We start from the raw sequence: 19,104 nt of genomic DNA, 5'->3' as shown, positions 1-19,104 counted from the left end.
TTAAAAAGAAGAGAAAGAAAAACAAAAAAGTTAATTACCGCCAAACAAGAGAGAATTAACCCACATGGGTCCCCTAAGGATGGAGATGACATTGTGATGCTTTGAAAAAAATAAAGAAATTTAGTTTTTGGTCTCCGCACGCATTATCTAAATATAATGGGGTGGCTTACTCATTGTTGTTTGCAACGCATACACCAATCATTTTTTTTATTAAAATACTAAATTACACGCTTTCATTACATGAAAAAAAACTAGGATTAAATTAAAAAAAAATATTTGTTGTTTAAAGTCAATCAAGTCATTTTATTATACTTATAAAAAGTTTTTTTAAAAAAAACAGCTATTGATTGAGTTTCGCTTTGAAGTATAAGACCAAAACTAATAAGTTTTTATGAGAGGGGAAAAAATGTACCCACATCATTTCAATTCACAGCAATAGTGTTAAGCTAAAATACCTTTCCCACATCCTTTGCTTTTGTTAATTAAATTTCTATCATTTACATTAATTAAATTTCTATCCTTTACAAACTACAAATGAAGTGTTTTGCAGAACTCATATTTGTGGACTTTTTTTCCTACCACCTGTGTTGTTCCTTAGTACATAAATATTGAATTGCATTTGTACATCTCTACACCAATCATTCACATTTTGCTTCAATTTTCCACATGCCTGCTTGAATTTTTAGTTTCCTTTCTATTTCAGCAGCGTCTGCCAAATTTCATGAGGTATGGTCTGGTCACGCGTACTATAATGGCACGAGGAATTTTGTACAACAACATCATAAGAAACGGGAGTAAGAATAACTGGTGTAACTCAATTGATTAGCTTTAGGTTTGTTCTCTGGAGATAATTGATTCGAGTCTTATAAATTTTAAAACCACTAAAGATTTATATGATCGTTAATTTTAGGATCTGTGAAATTAGTCGAGAGAAATGCAAACTGGTCCGGATACTCATATTAATAAAAAAAAAAGAAGAAGAAGAAGAAGTGGGAGTGCATGTTAGCCCGCCACGACTGGCGTTGGGTCTTCCTGTTCTTTGCTGCTGCCGAAGTCCTGAGTGACCAGTATTTCAACTCTGCGGTTCATCTTTTTCCTTAGTTTTATCGCCACATCAGATCGATGGTCTAAATCTTCCACATACGCTTATCCTGCATTGCTGCTTCTCAATCATGTGTGTCTCTACCTCTTCAATATAAAGGGAAAGAAGAAAGGTTAATTTTCTATTAAATGAATGCTAATATCTTCATTCAAGACAGTTTCACCTTTCATGTTGAGAATGATTCTCCTAGCTTTTTTTCAACAAGCATTGCAATCAAGGTTAATTCTCAGCACCATGCAGCAAGTCTGCAGTCATGGATCAAAAGTAAGAGCCTACTTACTTTGCAATCTTATAGTTTTCTAGGAGAATGAGCTTGACGTGGGGGGAAAGGAAACGGAAACAAAAACAGAGCCCGCTTGAAGACAATGTTTGTAATTTGCCCTAGCAGGTACGAAGCTGAGAAAAGACATGGTACGAAATCAACGATGGGTTGATACGATGGCCAAGAACATCTGGAGAATTAACGATTTTGAGAATTTGAATAATCATAGACCAACTGTTTTTTCGGCTTTTGGGATGTCCGCTGGAAATCCTTTGCGTTCATTTTGGAAACTTCACTTTTGTGCTTTGTTTATTTTCCACACAGGTACAAGGGGAAGCATATCTTTCCCTCTTGTCCCATGCTTTGTTTTACTCCATGACCCATTATACGAAGCATCTCTTTCTTGTTTGCAAAGGTTTGTGTTACGCAAAATTGAAGCCACCTTACATGTTAGCCTGCCCTGAATTCAGTGCCCTGAAAATAGAAAAAGCTAATGATGGAAGATTTTACGTTCATGTAGTTGTTTAACTCCTTCCTAGAATAGTACTTTTTTTCCCTCCTTCAAATTGGAAATCAAGCTCTGCACAGGACTGCACTTATCAACAAAAACTCATAATTTCCATGTCTGTCCAAACATATCTGCCTTTTTTTATCTGTTTCCCTTACAAATTCAAGCATGCTCGATAAGAAGTATCTGAGATTCTATTTTACTTCATCAACGTAATATAACAATTATATACGTGGTTATTTCACGCAGCCACGATCTTTTGATAATAGAACTGTGTTCATTGTCGAAACATTTACATGTCATCAAGGGCAGTAAGAACGAAAAATTCGCTTGATCACTGCCATTTTGCCTAGAGGATTTCTGTATACAGCAGCAACTTGCCTTGTAGAAACTCTCACAACAGGATACCTACAAGTGAGAGTTACCTTCTTTTCCAATACATTGATCGATACAGATTCTGTCTCTGCCAAAAAAAAATTGTAAAAAAAGAGGGGCAACAGTTAAGATGCTTGCTGTGTTCATAGAGAAAAAGAAAATATTATCCAGTATCACACTATGGAACACGGAGTCCAACGGGAATGGCTTTCTTATAATATTTCTTTACGTGGATGATTTAATTTACTTGGGAAATGACCAGATGACAAAGGATTTCAAAAAGCAGATGACGAGTCGGTTTTAGATGACTGATCTTGGGCTTATGAGATATTTCCTAGGCATGCAGGTGAGGCAAGAACCTGGGAGAATATTTATTTCTCGGGAAAAATGTGCAGCTGATTTGTTAAAGAAATTTAACATGTCACAAAGCAAGCCTGTGAGTACTCCTTTTACAGTGAATGAGAAGCTCTCAAAGAATGGTGGTGAAAAGAAGATTGATGAAACTGTAAGCAGAAAGCTTTTTGGCTCACTCGTTTTCTTATACACACAAGACCTGATATTGATAATGTTGTTAGCATAGTGTCAAGGTTTATGAGTAAACCAGGCAAGGTATTTTGCAGCAGTCAAGAGAATCCTGAGATATGTGTAGGGAACAAGAAGCTATGGTGTCGTATATGAAGTAGAAAAGGTGTGCAGCCCGATTGGTTACACTAACAGTGACTGGGAAGGTTCTGTTGATGACAGAAAAGGTACAGCTGGGTATGTATTTTGTTTGGGATCAAAGGTTATCTCTTGGTCATCAAAGAAACAACAAGTTATGGGTTTATCATCAGCAGAGACATGACATATTTCATTAACAAGTGCGGCAGTTGAAGCATTTTGGCCTAGAAGAATTCTGGAGGATTTGCGTCAGAGGCAGTTTTTTTCAACAACCATGTTTTGTGAGAACATGTCAACCATTGCCTTGACTAAAAATCTAGTGTTCCATAATCGCACAGAGTACAATATTGAACTTCGTCATTGCTATATCAGAGAGCTTATGAGAAAAACAGCAATTGAACTTCATTTTTGTAGAAAGAACATCTGGCAGATGTCCTCCCCAAACCAGTTGCTACAGAGAAGTTCTTTTATTTCCGAGACAAACTGGGAGTTGTAGATTTTTTGAATAAAAGGGGAGTGTTAGAAATAATTAAGAAAAATCTAGATTCGTTATTCATTAGAATTTCATGAATGTATGTAGTTCATGTATTTAGTAAGGGTTCTTGTATATGTTACATGAATATATATTTAATGAGTCTCTAAAGAGTTACTTAGAACCTCTATGTAAGGGGTGTTTTATTCTCTTGTGATAAGAAACTTGTAGACACTTTCAGATTTATTAGAAAGACTTCTGGCCTTATGCTGCTGTTCATAAATTATCACTGGTACAGAGCTAGATCAGTCTAACAGGAAGGGATTAAAACATGTGTGTAGAAAGAAGAAATCCCAAAAGAAAATGGAAAGTAAACCCTAGAGTGAGAGGATGGAGGAGTGACATCAAAAAATTAGAGGTGCGAGATAATAGATTCCCAGACAAAAGAACTAGGACCTTGCATCAAGAGAAAGATAGAAAAAGTCCAAGAGGGGCTACCTGCAAGTTGACAAATTCTTGCACAAGAAATGATGTGGTACAAGAGAGACCACACATAAAGAGAGAAGAGAGCTCTTCCTAATGAAGGAGGTGGAAAATGGACAAGGAGTCATGATAAAAGGAAGGTAGCATCTTGATGAAGAGTAAGCACATAAGCCACTTGAAGAGCCAAATCTTGAAAGAAAGATGTTTGGCTAGAGAACTGTGGGGGCAGCCATAAGAGGAGAAAAATGACTAAGAATGGCCATGTTTAGACAAATACAGTTGCTGAAGAAGGAGATTGAAGAGATGGCAATGAGATGTCATTAGCTAGCCATAATGAAAAGAGATGGCTCAAGATGGCGTTGTAAGAAGAAGGAAATGGTGGCAGCAATGTAGTTGTCTAACAAGCTATAATGAGACAGTGGCTACAACAAAGCAATGAGTGCTTTCCAAGGAAAATGGTAAAGAGTAGGAAAGTTTGCAAGCATCTGCAATACATCTCTAAATTTCAAGAATTGTGAGATTTCCAAAAAATTAAGGGGAGTGTTGGAATTAATTTTAAAATCTACATCAAAAGCATCCTTAGTTATTCTAGGTGCATGTACACCTTGTATCATTGCAAAACGACATACAAGTATGCAGGCTAGATCCTTAGTTGAATAATATTCCACTAATCAGAGTCATCTAAAACATGGAATGTGGAAAGGAAATAATTGGAAGTGTGAATAATTTACAGACAGAGTCTGAAGGTCCAGCCCACAAAGTAACAACTGCTGGATTAGGTATTTTAGAAAGAAGGATGTGTATTTCTCAACAATGACAAGGAAGTGAACTTGTGTCATTTCAAAGGTTGATGTTTAAATAATGTTTTTTTTTTGTACCAGCTTTTCACATAACAGAACATACGATGAAACTCATGCATTGCCACAGCGAGAGGCCTAATTATTTGATACAAGGAAGCATTTACACGAAATTGCTAAAAGGAAGTCAGTAAGCCCCAAGAAAAGAAGGGAAGAAGAAGGATGAGGTTACTGTGGCAGCAAGCAACCAGGACCGCCTTTAAAGGAAATGAAAGGGCATTTTTGCGGTTCAAAGAGTATTATTAATTTTAGGACCACATCAGTGACCGAACGTTAGCTCAGTCATCGCTATAACTCCAAGAGAATTCCTTGGAGGTGCTTCCAAAGACATCCAAAATCATAATTAGCAGCCTGGAGGAATCCTAAGAACTTGTTACATTTCTTTGAAAGCTTAACACCTAAATGGCCAAGTTTCAAGAAATCTTACCATTCATTCTTGACATTATGTCAGCTACTCTCCTTTGACATTCTGCACATCGAATATCTGCTGAAAGAACAACTACCTGAACCTGCTTGCAATCAGCACCCACAATAAACCATGAGAACTTACATAATTCTTTGACTGTAGGTGAAAAAAATAAAACATGTAAGCTCAACGTAAGCAAATGGAGAGAGAGGGAGAGAGTGCTAACAAGAGGCACGGTTAAGGATTCAGCAGAGGCCAGGCTAGTTCCAGAATATAGCATGTTCTTTGACTTCTTGATTCCAATTCTTTGTATCTCCTTTTTAGGCCGTGAAGCAAGAGCCATATCTTTGTTCTGTGACTAAAATCAGCAAAGATACTCATATAGGAAAGTGAGGTAACAAGTTCAATCCCATCTTGAAATGGGCAAGGGAAAGAAAGATGGAGAACGAAAATGATCTGAAAAAGATCTAAGAACAGCTTCTGCTGTGCTGATAGAGCAAGCCCAACTTTTAAGATGCTTCAATTGTTGGAGAACAAAGAATCAAGATAGAACAGGTTACAGAGCCTAGTAAAAGTGAAAAGGGGTCTTTAGTGCTTGGTTGACAAAGATGTTTCATTCACTGAGGCAGGCCCACACAAAACACTGTTTTTGAATTTTTTCTCCTCTTGAATTATTCTTTGTAGCTTGCTTATGAGACCGAACACTTGCATTAGTACTCTAATCTTTTTTTAAGGTCAATTTAGATGTCGTGTCAATAAAGAGTTTGGCCAGGCTGCAGCGAGCCAATAGAGCTGAGTTTTTAGACAAAGAGCGACCTTGTAGAAGGTTTGATGGGTCTCATTCTCGGCTTTGTCACAGCTCCGCGCTAATCAAGCCACTAAAGCTTGTGTTCTTTACCATAACAATGTCAAACGTTAACAGCTAAACAAACGAAAAATTTCGCCTACTTGATTTGATTGTTCGGCAACTTTCATGCTGAACAACTGGATTAACCAAAAAAATCAAACAAGTGGCTAGTGGTTTTCTACAGACAAGCAAATTGCCTGAGGATAGGGTAGATTATTTTTATAGTATTTTTTATTTGAAAATATATTAAAATAATTTTTTTATTTTTTAAAATTTATTTTTAATACAATAACATCAAAATAATCTAAAAAAATAATTAATTTAAAACAAAAACAAATAAATTTTTTAAAAACTCTAGTTGAAAGGTACAAAATTAATTTGAATACGTATCTTTTTGCTAGAGTTTACTGGCACGGAGTGCTTAACCGCTAACCACTCTTTGATAGATGATGCGGTTTGTTCATCCAGAATATCGATAATGAAATTAATAAAGTTATTAAACCTAAAAAGGATAATAATTATTATTAAGCCAAAGATTAGTTTGCGGTCTACCGTCAAAATTTAATATTTATTTTTAAAAAAATTAAATTATTTTGATGTGTTGATATCAAAAATAATTTTTATAAAAATTTTTTTTAATATATTTCCAAACAAACAACATTTTAAAAAGTAATTTTTATTACACTCTTAAACACCCTTTAAAACAATATTTAATATTACAGTGCAAGATGTTTTTTTTCTTAAAAATAAATTAAAATAATTTTTTCAAAACACTTTTATATATATATATATATATCAACCAATCAAAATCATCTCTAAAATAAAAGGAATCTTAGAATTGAGCTGTTTATATCAACCAATGGACCACTTTTGGATGTTTTCTAGCACGGGAACCCACAGCCATAACAGAAATATAAATATATAGGTTCCACATGGTTATCAAAGAATCACAAAATGCATCATACTTGCCACAGAGGCATTTGTCAGTTACACTACAAAGCTGGTTTTCGCTGCTGAAGCGAAAAATACAGGAAAGCAGAACAAAAGGAAGTCCCAAAAGGCGGCACAGCTAATATCCGTTCAACTTAAACCACGCATAAAATGAAACTTGTCAATCTAAAACAGCTTGAGCATGGAGAAAAGTAAGAAGGTAAAATTTTATTGCCAGAGACGATATACAGATACAAATCACAAGCAGAAATCATGCTGCAATAGTCTTTCAAGGGTACAAGTATATGCAGGGGTTAGAACTCTATAAGGTCATTCAAAATTGCTGCCTGATGTTTGTGGACCCCAGCGGCTACTGTTAGATACAAATACATAGCTCCGGTGAAGGAGCTTGGGATTGGATGCCATCACTTCTCAGAAAATAGTTTTCAAAACCGATGGAAATGGCCTGTAATCTATTGTGTTGCATCGAGTACATGCACCATGAGAATATGTACCTCTGAAAAGAGGAAGAACAAAAACTACATCTACTTGAGAGATGGACGAATAACCCTTCCACGTCCCAACAAAAAGAAGCCTGTCCCAGGCAGATTTATAAGCAGGCTTGTTAGAGGCTGAACAACAGAAAAAGAAAGAACCCCCAATGTACAGCAGCTCTCTTCGTCCACTTTCGAGGTCGTCAACATCAAAAATCTATCATAGGCAAGGATTCTATCGGCTACACATGTATACCTCTGCAAAAGATCAAAAAGTAACATCTGCTTGAGATATCCTAATAACAAGGAACCAATCATCTAGACATAACCAAGCTTGATAGAGGCTGCACAACAGCAGAGGTAAAGAGAGAATCCCCCATGTACTTGCAGTTCTCATGATCAACTTTCAGGGCAGTTGGAATCAAATATCTTTCACCTGAATTGGATCCGATGACTTCTGATAACCTTCGACCCCCATTATTGTAGAGGTGCATCTTATGGCCAGAACTCCCACTACCACGTCTTCTCTTCTTGATTGACCTCCACCTCAACTGGGCTAGCAAATTATCCTTTGAAAGATCTGGAACTACCTTCAATTCTTTTCCCATATCACATCCAGAGTCTAAAGAATAATCAATACATCCAGGGTTCGCTTTTCCTGATTGCCTGGAATCAGGAATAGCAGCCTGGGCCAATTTACTCTCATCAGATCTGAACTTTAATTGCTTTCTTTCCAAGCAGGATGATAAATGGGACAGAATGTCTGGTCGTCCCTCGATATGTATCCACTCATTTCCCACCCACTCTTGGGAAAGTCTTAGGTCAGAGCAACAGAAAACTGATTCCTTCTTTTCTCCTAAAAAATGTTAGGTTACAAAATTGAAGTTAACAAAAAAAAATGACATGGGAATGAATAATGTTACAATTTAATTTCCAAGGAAAGAGAGTTTCCAAACCTGGGAAAAAGACATGGATTCTATCTTCAGATTCTTTTTGGACAACGACGCCTTCCCACCAAGCATCATTCCACCAAGCATCTACAGCAGTCCCCACATCAGCAACTGATGCAGCTCGCTCTTTATTGAACTGGGGGGTGGGGCGGACAACAGTCCTTCCACCAATCCGGATAGCTAATTGGTCAGGAGCAGCAACCCTAGAGGCCAAAACCCATTCCTACAACATAAAACAACACTGTATGTTGGAGTGAACTTGTAAAAATATGGACTTAAAGGGACATAACTACATGTGAATGACTTCTTTATATCCCCTCCTGTTTTCCACAATGAAAAGCAAAAAAGTTTGCAAACATAAGGAGGTTTAACAATACACACCTCTAGTTTATTGGCTTCGTCAGCTGCATCACTGATATCTTGATATCTCACCTTCACCTTATCTTTGTGCTTCTTAATTATCGAAGCTCGGAACCAACAACCTCTAATACCACTATCCTGAGAAAGCACTTCAACTTCAGAGTCAACATGCAGATTTTGAGGATTTTGCATAACCTCTGTTGTGGACAAAAAGGCAGTATGATCTTCTCCCCTTTGACTGCATATCTCATTTCCAGTTTTGCTGTCAATCCAACTGTTATGCAGGTTTTGCATGTTAAAACACCTAGCAGTAGTTGATTCTTTTCTGACAATGCAAAAATCGCCATTGTCTTTTAATCTGCGAAGCCTCTTCTTAGGTCTCATCCTACTAGCATTAGTGTCATGTCCTTCACCTCTCAAGCCATTGCCTGGATATTGGGAATTCGCCAGACAATTTGAAGGAAGGACACTCAAATACCCAAGAATTTCCTGTCTCCAGTAACCTTCAACTTGAGTAATGTCAAAGTGATTAACATCTTCATTGTCAAACAGCTTGTCACAAACAAAAGCATTGAACCTAGTACATACAGCCTCATTTAAGAATTTCTTGAAATGCTGAGGACTCAAAACAGTGGCCACTCCATCTATGCATTCGATATTGAGATCTTGAAGACACAGAGAAAAGAAAATCTCTCTGTCATTAAAATTGTGAGGCAAAACAATACCAACCTCATCAATTTTGTGAAACCATCGTACCATAACCATTTTGTTCCCTTTCAAGTCCTCGTAGAGGTCTTCCAAGTATGCAATGAGTCGTTTATCCTCCTCGGCTAAGACATAAACAAAGTCATGAATCTGAAATGTTTTCAAGTAAAGCACATAAAGAAGTCAGATACAATGGGGGGGTGGAACTATGGTCCACAAAGGAAAAAAAAACACAAACACACTCACAGAAATTTTGACACCATTCCGGTAAAAAGACTCGTAATGCTTTCTTTTCTTCCTGCAAACCCACGGAGAACCTAACCACAAAAATTCTGAAGAATAATGCCCCAGCTTTTGCGACTGAATATCCTAAAAAAATGAAAACAAGTAAGGATCAAAAAGGCAATTCCTGCATCCTAAATATCCCAATTTGAAACATCACTGAGTCAATAACACCACTCTTACCTTAAATATTTCCATATCGAACTGAGAAGCATCACTGTTATCCAAGGAGCCTGCTTGAAAGATTGGTGCTTGTAGAAGGGAACCTGAAATTCCATAGCAAACTCAAAATTCAATAGATGGCCATCACTGAGGAAAGAGACAAAGGAAAGACAGAATAAGGAGCTGATGCAAAGAGGATCGTACATAACCAAACGGGGATCATTTAATGGTTTATCATCAGATAAAACCCATGGTACAAATGCAATTACACAAACAAGAGGCCTTGGCATTTTTACAGGAGGGTATAATTTCAATATGACAGCACAAAAGGGTACCGTGATCAGGAAATTTACTTATAAAGTAGGATAAATCTGGCCATGAAAGATCATAACCTAGATAGTGAAGGCATAAGCATCCGATGCTCTAACCAGCTCTTTAAAATTGAATAAGTATTCCTGCATCCCAGATCATCATCAGTTCGTAGTAACATGGCACAGAAATAGGTGATTATGACAAGGGTAGAGTTAATAGTTAGGGCAGTAAGCACATAATAGGGAGAAGACATGAAAAAAGGTTAAGGAGAGCAGCCTGCTCTTAATAACGAGAGGGGTATAGAGCTAAAAGAAACTGATTATGAAACAATGGGCTGCTGGCCTGTAGAACGGATATTTAGAGCACCTATAGAAAAAATTGCTCTAATAAAGAGAGCAAGGATTTGAATATTTTATTTCCCTTCAGATCCAAAAATAAAGATAAATTATGAATTTGTTATTTGTTATTTGGACTTGGAAAGAAAAATTTACATTTCTAGATATGCTTGAACAAAAAGAAGTGTTTTCCATTATCACAAGAACACAATTCTTTCCTCCTTGAGAAATAAAATCCAGGAAAAAAGAAGAAATGTCAAGAGATGCCAAAAAGAATTCACCCATCCTCTAGATGGGCACAGCACGCGAGGAATCCAAGGAAAGAAAATGGATAAGCGCATCTTCGAGAAGAAAAAGCACATGGACATGACATCATTGACAACAGCCCTAATTAAGGCATCTACAGGCATGTACTCGCCACGACAGATTGGAAACAGATACTTAAAGATGCAAGCTTTTCAATTTGATATAATCGGTCATCTTTAGGCAAATTCTAAGAAAAAAGATTTTCCATATATTTCAATATAAATGATAAGTTAAAGAAAAACATCCAAGTATATTTCCTATTCAGATCAGGAGAGGTAACAGATAGAATTCTACCGCGAAATAAGAAATCGCAAAACTTGGCGAGGGTGGAGACATCTTCAAAAATAAAATTCAAAGGCCTGAAAAAGCCCGTGCAGCAAGGGAAGCAGCAATAAACTGAAAAAGCAGGCTAGTATTTTAACGAATTAAGAACAACACAACACAGCTCCGCGAAGATTTACATCCCCCGATGCAAATATCGGAAGAGTTTGAATTTTGGACTGAATTACAAAATCCACGATCGTATTTCCAACTATGCCAAGAAAAAAAAACTGGGATCCAACATAATACCGCAAAGAACACAAACCCTTGAAAAGAAATCCCAAAAGCTTCGAGATTTTCGGAATTTAGAGGGAAATTAATAATAATAGAAAAGTTTCAATTAGGTATTTGCTTATGTACCTGAAACAATTGAATCGAGCCAGTCAATAACCTCTCTTCTTGACTTCGGCTTCAGAGAGGGTGCCATAGGAAACAAATTCGACCGGTTCCTAATTTCAAAATAATAAGACATGTGCCGTGAGCTCTTCTCTTTCCCTGTAATTGCCAGGTCTTTTCCACCGTCGTTTCTCTTCAGATAATACTGCACCTCTCTCCTCCCTCTGTCGCTGGATACGTACACCTCCTCCCAGCTCACGTACCCCAGCGACGTAGCCTTCTCCGGCGGCGACCGAGTCCCCGACCTCTCCATCAATTGCTATTGAAAAATGAAAAATGAAAAACGAAAACGAAAACGATAAGTATAAATGAAGAGGAGGATTAGGGTTTCTCTCTCTAGCCTCTCTCTTTTATCATTTCATCTGTTTGTATCTTATCTCTGCCTGTTTATTTGAACGGGGATTTAAAAAAGGAGGGGTTGCTAGGGTTTCGTGATGTGGGGATTTTAAGGAGAGATGGGCGGTTACGATTGCGTCCACGAGGGTGCCACGAAGGAGAGGAGTTTGGAACTGCGTGGATTGCTATGGTGGGAAAACGATTTTCCGTAAATACCCTTATTAATGTTCGGGAATTACCTTTGTGTTTTGTATTTTTGGTTACACGACACGTATCCTGTACGGGATCCAGGCAACAGACAAGGAACAAGTTGAAAGAGAGCGAGATAAGGAAGTGGTGCCCGCAATTGCCGGGTTCTTAAATGGGAGACTCGCTCAGTCTATTTGCCAGTTGTCAGAAGAAATTAATTGTTTTGAAACTACTACCCCTACAAAAATAATTAAATTAATTACTAGATTCAAAAAAATTATGATAACAGCTTTATTTTTCAAAAAATGGTGTTATTTCGGATTTTGGTTTGGAAAAAATGTTAAAAACTTTAATTCCAACTGCTGCCTGTACATTTAGCCTGTTTAGAAGTGTAGTTATGGTTGTATTTTAAAGTATTTTTTATATTAAAATATATAAAAATGATATTTTTTTTTTATTTTTTAAAAATTATTTTTGAAATCAGCACATTAAAACGATCCAAAACATATAAAAATAATTAATTATTAAAAAAAAAATTTAATAACACGGGTTAATCCGCGTTTCGAAACAGAAAATAATAAATCCATGTTATTTTGAATAGTAAGTTTGTTTTTCCCTCCTATGATGGAAGAAGAGGGAGGGAGATTGCTACAAATACCATATTTGTCAAGATTTATAATTCAAATAATCAGACATTGCTTATATGTAAATAGCATTTAGATTTCCTAAACTTGATCCTGGATTGGATGCTGTTGATTGAGTTGAAGTGCGTATGTCATGTAAATAGATGTGTAGTCATGTATTTTTCGTGAATTGATTATGAGTTTTTAAAGGGGTGATTTTGATGATTAAAGTTTTGATTTCTCATTTTAAGATATATTATGTAAGTGTATGTTTCGAATCGATTTTTCAGTTATGTCTGTGTATGCTGAAAATATTTTACTTTTAAAAGAATATTAAATTTATATTTTTTAATTATTTTAACATGTTAATATTAAAAATAAAAATAAAAATATTTTAATATATTTTCAATTAAAAAATATATTTTTTAAATTCCATACCCCACGTTAACCAACATACATTGAAGCCATTCTAGAGAGGGGGTGGGAATTTATAAACAAGCAAAGCATATTTTATCGATTCGTTGTTAACTATAGCTTGATGAAAAGAAGACAAATCAATTAACTATAACCAGTATATAGTTGCATCACAAATACATGAACATGTGGTTAGAAGTCGCTTAGTTGTAATTAGTTTACTGGGTTGTGATATGCCCGGCTCGAATAAAAAAAACATGGACTTAAAAAAAAATTCATTGTAATGAATTACTTGATATTATGTACTATTAAATTTGGTTTAATATATTAATTTTAAAATTTTTTGACTCTGATTTATTTCCTAGTTCAAATATAAAATTAAATCATATAGGAGTAAAACCGACTTGATATGTCCAAAAACAACTGAACGATAAATAAAAAACAGGCTTAATTTAAAAAAAAAAAAATCAAAGTGACTTTTTTTTTAATATTAAAACGTCCACATGATTGATTTGGCTTTGCGACTTAACACGCTAAATTCACAACCAGAAAACTTCACTGGGTTTAAGATTTTTTTATTTTAAAAAAACTATGTTTTACTTAATTGCACAATAACATAAACAATTGTTTATAAAATCAAATATTGAGATATTTATTTGAAATTGTGATAATTTTATAAAAAATAAACTAAAATAATTTATGTTCAGTATCCAATAAATTTTAAATGATAAAAAAAAAGATAAAGAGAAGTGAAAAAAAAAAAAAAAAAGGGAATGCAAGAAAGAAAAAGAAAGTAACACGTGGAGATGAGTTGATAACCACTTTTTTTTAAAAAAAAATGTATCAGTCAATTTGCAAATCCAAAGTAGAAATGGTGTCCTTAAGTTTAGGAGGAAATGTTTAATCATAGTACAATAAATTTAAATATTATTTTGATAGTTTTTTTATATTGTAATAATTTATTTTTTTTACTTAAAAATATATTTATTTTTTATTTTTTAAATTTAGTTTTAACACTAGCATGTTAAAATAATTTAATAATATAAAAAATCAAATATTTTAAAATACATGACGTGCCGTGTAAACAAACATGGTCAAATCTTGGATACCTTCAAACGAGATTTCTGTGTAACCGACGGCGGGAACGTCAATTGAAAAAATAATCGCTGGAGTTTGTGAACCACTTTCTAGTTTCTACTTTGCTGTTGAAGAGGGTAACAGTAATTCCTTTTTTAACTTCCTTACACCGACAATTGATTCAAGTCCCCCATAAACATCACCCCTAGCAAATAAAAAAAATAGAGAAATCAAACCACGTACATTAACAAGTCAGGTCTAGGTGAGCTAGAAGAAACATAGGAATAACGATTGCAGAAAAATATTTTATTTAAAAGAACTGTAAAAATATTTTTATACACGCCTAACTTCAAAATAAAATCTGGGTTTTTTCGTATGAAGAAAATTATTCTAAAGCTTTACAGATAAAAAATATTTTTACATGATCACACATCAGATGCAATTTAGTAGATTGCTGTTGCGCATTTTAAAATTAATTTTTTAAAAAATAATAATTTTAAATGATCAATGCTATTTTATTCTCGATAATAATCTATTTAAATTTCCATAAGACATCTTAGAGTTAACTAATAATCCTATCAATCATCAATGAAAATTATTAGTTGTGATCAATTTAAAATTCAATTAGATTTTTTTTTTTTTGATTTACGTGGGGTGTCCGAGCCAGCTTACGCGCACCACGACTATTCCCCACGGTCCACTGGACATCCTGCAAGCCCAGGAGCAGGTAAGGCACCGCGGGGGTAACAGGCGTGCACATAGAGGGTCGAATCCGGGACGGGGACGGAACAAGTCACACGATTGACCACAGCAACTAGACCCTCAAGTGCTCAATTAGATTTTTTGATAGGTTAGTTACAGTCAATTTAAATTATTAATTAACTTAGAAGGTTAATGAATGACTATCAATAAAATTCAAATGTGTTGTTACTGATAGCTATTTCTCGACAACCTTTTTAAAGTGTGATAGTTTTTCGAAACCCTTTTTCAGATACCATTTGCGAGAAACACTCCTTTGCTGTAATAGAATTTCCCATTCCTGGTCGCCTCCAATCTCAGTCACTGTTTGTAGCCGTTGGTCGAGATAACGTTGTAGAAATTGCCGAATCAGTCTTGCCCTGGATGTTTCCTTACTTTCCTGTTCAAAATCAAGGGACCGCTACTGGCAATATATTCATAATGCTATGAATTTGAATTTAATGATTGCTTTTACTGTTTTATTCAATTCAATAATCCACTGGACTGATAATCCAATGTCCATCAATATCAAAGAAGTTCACACCCCTCCAGTTTTATAATCGGTACAAGATTTTCTATACTGAAACATCTCAAGGACCGTTTCGAGAGTGTGCGCGTATAACTATAAAAAAATATTATTTTAATATAACTATAAAAAAAAAACTTTGAAAACAATACTCACACCAATGCCATCCAAAGCTAAAACGACAAAATGGTTGCCACGAGCGAAGTGGCTGACATTACAGAATTAAGAGACCCCACATTCCTGCCTTGTAATCAGATCAACCGCCCGTCTTCCTCCGGCTGGTGTGTGTAATAGCAATTATTTTTTAATATTTTGCAGCACGCCAGTATCGCATGAATGCACCGTGACTACACGTTATGCTTTCCTTTTTAAAAAAAATCAATTAAAAAAATCAATAATTGTTTCGAAACAAATTTAATAAACAATTGTTCGATTATTCTGACAAAAAAAAAATGGTCAAAGGAAATAATAATTGCTCGATGCACAAATAGAACAGTGGTGAATAAAGGCAAAATAGGTGACGTAGTTCTGGGAAATGGCTCCAAGTGACAGCTAAGCCGGCCTCAGATTTAGCATTTTAACATTATCCACTGCATGTATGTGAGTGTCATACGTAATGTTTTTTAAAACAACTAAAATAATATTTCTTTTATTTTTTAAATTTTATTTCTGATAAGTTTAAAATTATAAAAAATTATTTTTTTTAAATTGTATCTTTATTTTACGACTCGCAAAGGATTGTTTATGATTTTATATACACATTTAAAATCTTTTATGATTTACGAATACCGATGCAATTTGCTCTTGAGCTTGAATATTATTTTTATAAATTTGATTTTTTAAAAAATAGATTAGGTCGAACACTTGGTGGGTAATTGTTTTATGGGAAAGTTTTTTTACTCATTTTTAGTTTAATTTTAACTAACCAATCTCCAATTGCCTGGTCTGTTCTTTTTTTCTTTTTGTGTGTGTTCTCATATTTTAATATTATAAAAGAAAAAAAATGAGAAACAAATACATATTTATGTACACCTAATCTCCTAATCTTGCATTTTTTATTTGTCATGGAGACCTATTTCCGAGAAGCCTCTAGTCTACCTTTTATTCCGGCTTGTTAGGCAGCGTGCGTGGAAAAGGCTGGCATCTTCAGTCCACGTTCTTCGTTTCTTGCTTTAATATCTTTGAATTTTCTTAACGAGGCCGATATATCTCTCTTTTCCAAAGCTAGAGTAATGTCGAATTATTTTATATTCTACAAAATATAGTACGTGTTTGTTAAAAAAATATTATTTGAAATTATTTTTTTTATTTTTTATTGTTTTCATGTAATGATACCATAAATAAAATATAAAAATATAAAAAATTTATTTTAATATATTTTTAAATAAAAAATTATTTGATGTTTATGTTTAGTATTGTCGTGAGGATTGATTTTTAAAATATTTTTTAATTTAAAATATATTAAAATGATATTTTTTTATTTTTAAAAAATTATTTTTAATCTCAACATATCAAAACAATAAAAAAAATTAAAATAAAATAATTTAAAAATTTAAAAACATATTTCCCACCCAAAAAATCTATAATAAACGCTTGACAATCTAGTACATCGAGCATTTTTCCGGAAAAAAATGGTTTATTCTCCGTATGCAAGAAACTTGTGTCCAGGTTCGTATCTTTCTTTTGGGTTTATTTTCAAAAGGCTAAATAGTAATGTGACCCTGAATTATTGATTGAATTCAACTTGATCGTTGATCTTTTAATTTTTTGAATATGATCCCTCGAACAGTCTCTGTCGGAGATTTAGGTGGGTGGGGGGACATTTTGATCGGAAAATAATATACATCCACGTGTCTCCGTTTATTCCTTTGACTGATTACCAGATATTATTTTTACCCCACATGCTACTTTGAAGTTTGACCAATTACCAAATACTGATTTTATCCCATGTCTCTTTTACGAGTTTGAAAAGACAAATTATATATATATATATATATATATGAACGAATGATAGAAACAAAATTATTTTTAGTAGTGATGTATAAAATAAAATTATTTTTTTATATTATTTTTGGTTAGTAATAGATAAGACAAAATAAAATATAAAAAAATATTATACTATTAATATATATATTATTGTTTAAGAGAACAATTAGATATTGTTTTTTTCTTAATTTATGTTGAGATTGATAATAGTATAATATTTTTGGTTACAAAACCTGAATCATCTCGAAAAGCTGCCTTAAGATTGGTATGGATTTTAAAATAAATTGAGGAATGATTGACTCAACCATCCTGGTAAAAAACCTGGATCGACCTGCGACTTTGTCAATTCAGGGTAAAACCGAAGTAAAATCTTGTTTGCTTTTTTTTAAAAAAAAATGATGATTAAAACAACATCATTTTATCCTTATTTTTTAAAAATGAGGTTGAACCTCACAATCCGTAACTCAATTCTTATTTTGGGTTGATTCTCGAGTCGAGTTTTAAAATTATGATAATGATCATTTTTATCCTTACATATTTTAATTGTACAAATTTAGAATTAAAAGTTTTTTTATAATAGTAAAAAATAAAAAATATTATATTTGAAAACATGTCTCCACTGTATTATATTTTACTGTTTTAAAAGTATAAAAATTTACTAAAAAAATATTATATGAATATATTTATTTGTATATGTCAATAATTATTTTTTTAATCAAATATATTAAAATTATTGTTGTTTTTGTCTCTTTTGTCGCGTGATTACAACATAACATGGCATATATCACTGGTTGTGGGTCGTAATTTTTTTCAAGGTAAGAAAATAATTAAGCATAGATAACGTGTCTTCCAGTAAAAAACAATTATAAATTCAAAATATTATATATGTGATATGGTATTTTTAAAAAATATCAAAATGGAAATATATTCGATATTAACTGACAAGTCCTGTATCAAGGCATAATAGATATCCACGTAATTATCAAAGCATTCTATATCACATCGAATATAACAAATTCAAGAATATATGAGTATTTGAAAAATCATACAACATATATAAATATTTAAAAAATTAATTAGTTGTACTTATCATATAATAAACATACATATTAAAAATTATCTCACTCGCCCAAAAAAAATATAAAAGTAAAATGGATATCGGATGAAAGACTCGAAAATCTTATCGATGATCGTTAGAAGTGCCTATAATGAATATACAAATATATATTAAAAAAACAACTTAAAACAACACAAATAAAATACTCTAATATATAAAAGAAAACCAAGTTTAGTCTCATGAGTTTATGGACTAAAATAATTTTTTTTAGAAATTACAGGCAAATTCATAATTTTACAAGAGTTGGATGATCAAATTGTAAATGTTAGAAATACATAACAACACTAATATGTCACCCATAATCCATCCTCAATCATGTTCACAATCTAAATTTACATTATAGGGACCAAATTGTAATTTTCTAAACTTTAAGGACTAAACTGTAAATCTCTAAAGTTGAGAGACTAAGCTGAAAATTACACAAATAAAATTTCAAACTGAGATTCATCATTCTTAAACTTATAAGAATAATGCCCATGATTCCAAAATACATTTTAGGGGTCAAATTATAATTTTATAGAGTTTAATGACTAAACTGAAATTTTCATATATCAATGATCAAAACAAAATTTC

The 19,104-nt window shown here is 33.6% G+C and overlaps 3 protein-coding genes across 7 annotated transcripts; all 3 read right to left on the bottom strand.

Annotated features, from left to right (window-relative positions):
- Positions 1-863: 863 nt before the first annotated feature.
- On the bottom strand, positions 864-1,512 carry LOC127905865 (uncharacterized). The gene is given in 4 exon segments (XM_052456482.1): positions 864-1,122; positions 1,124-1,188; positions 1,266-1,347; positions 1,438-1,512. Coding segments are annotated over 4 exon segments (342 nt in total). The 3' UTR covers positions 864-1,002.
- Positions 1,513-2,041: 529 nt separating this feature from the next.
- Positions 2,042-5,730, bottom strand: LOC7489353 (uncharacterized). 2 transcript variants are annotated; one of them, XM_052456015.1, is made up of 3 exons: positions 5,352-5,730; positions 5,147-5,228; positions 2,042-2,329 (listed from the first exon to the last, which is right to left on the bottom strand). In XM_052456015.1, the coding sequence occupies exons 1-3, from the start codon at positions 5,466-5,468 to the stop codon at positions 2,175-2,177; spliced, it is 354 nt and encodes a 117-aa protein (XP_052311975.1). In that variant the 5' UTR covers positions 5,469-5,730; the 3' UTR covers positions 2,042-2,174. The 2 variants fall into 2 exon arrangements, with proteins under 2 accessions (XP_052311975.1, XP_052311974.1); XM_052456014.1 differs by having other exon boundaries at positions 2,042-2,335; positions 5,352-5,717.
- Positions 5,731-7,105: 1,375 nt separating this feature from the next.
- On the bottom strand, positions 7,106-11,939 carry LOC7466904 (uncharacterized). Of its 4 annotated transcripts, none has more exons than XM_024610298.2 (7): positions 11,490-11,638; positions 10,209-10,310; positions 9,877-9,959; positions 9,658-9,780; positions 8,728-9,561; positions 8,353-8,569; positions 7,106-8,252 (listed from the first exon to the last, which is right to left on the bottom strand). In XM_024610298.2, the coding sequence occupies exons 3-7, from the start codon at positions 9,889-9,891 to the stop codon at positions 7,711-7,713; spliced, it is 1,731 nt and encodes a 576-aa protein (XP_024466066.1). In that variant the 5' UTR covers positions 9,892-9,959; positions 10,209-10,310; positions 11,490-11,638; the 3' UTR covers positions 7,106-7,710. The 4 variants fall into 4 exon arrangements, with proteins under 4 accessions (XP_024466066.1, XP_024466065.1, XP_002314869.3 ...); XM_024610297.2 differs by having other exon boundaries at positions 10,248-10,310; XM_002314833.4 differs by lacking the exon at positions 10,209-10,310 and having other exon boundaries at positions 11,490-11,939.
- Positions 11,940-19,104: the final 7,165 nt, after the last annotated feature.

This window comes from Populus trichocarpa, chromosome 10 (genome assembly GCF_000002775.5).
Source record: "Populus trichocarpa isolate Nisqually-1 chromosome 10, P.trichocarpa_v4.1, whole genome shotgun sequence".
NCBI classification, from domain to species: domain Eukaryota; kingdom Viridiplantae; phylum Streptophyta; class Magnoliopsida; order Malpighiales; family Salicaceae; genus Populus; species Populus trichocarpa.
The sequence above is the reverse complement of the archived record's forward strand: the minus strand, read 5'-3'. Positions and strand labels throughout refer to the sequence as shown.

Bases quoted from the DNA above. Each gene is read 5' to 3' on its own strand.
- LOC7489353 (XM_052456014.1), bottom strand. From the start codon at position 5,468: ATGGCTCTTGCTTCACGGCCTAAAAAGGAGATACAAAGAATTGGAATC. The intron at 5,229-5,351 runs GTTAGCACTCTC...GATTGCAAGCAG, and splicing joins AATCCTTAACCGTGCCTCTT to GTTCAGGTAGTTGTTCTTTC. The intron at 2,336-5,146 runs GTAAGATTTCTT...TTTTTTTGGCAG, and splicing joins CATAATGTCAAGAATGAATG to AGACAGAATCTGTATCGATC.
- LOC7466904 (XM_002314833.4), bottom strand. From the start codon at position 11,778: ATGGAGAGGTCGGGGACTCGGTCGCCGCCGGAGAAGGCTACGTCGCTG. The intron at 9,781-9,876 runs GTAAGAGTGGTG...TCATTTTTTTAG, and splicing joins TCGATATGGAAATATTTAAG to GATATTCAGTCGCAAAAGCT. The intron at 9,562-9,657 runs GTGAGTGTGTTT...AAAACATTTCAG, and splicing joins GGAATGGTGTCAAAATTTCT to ATTCATGACTTTGTTTATGT.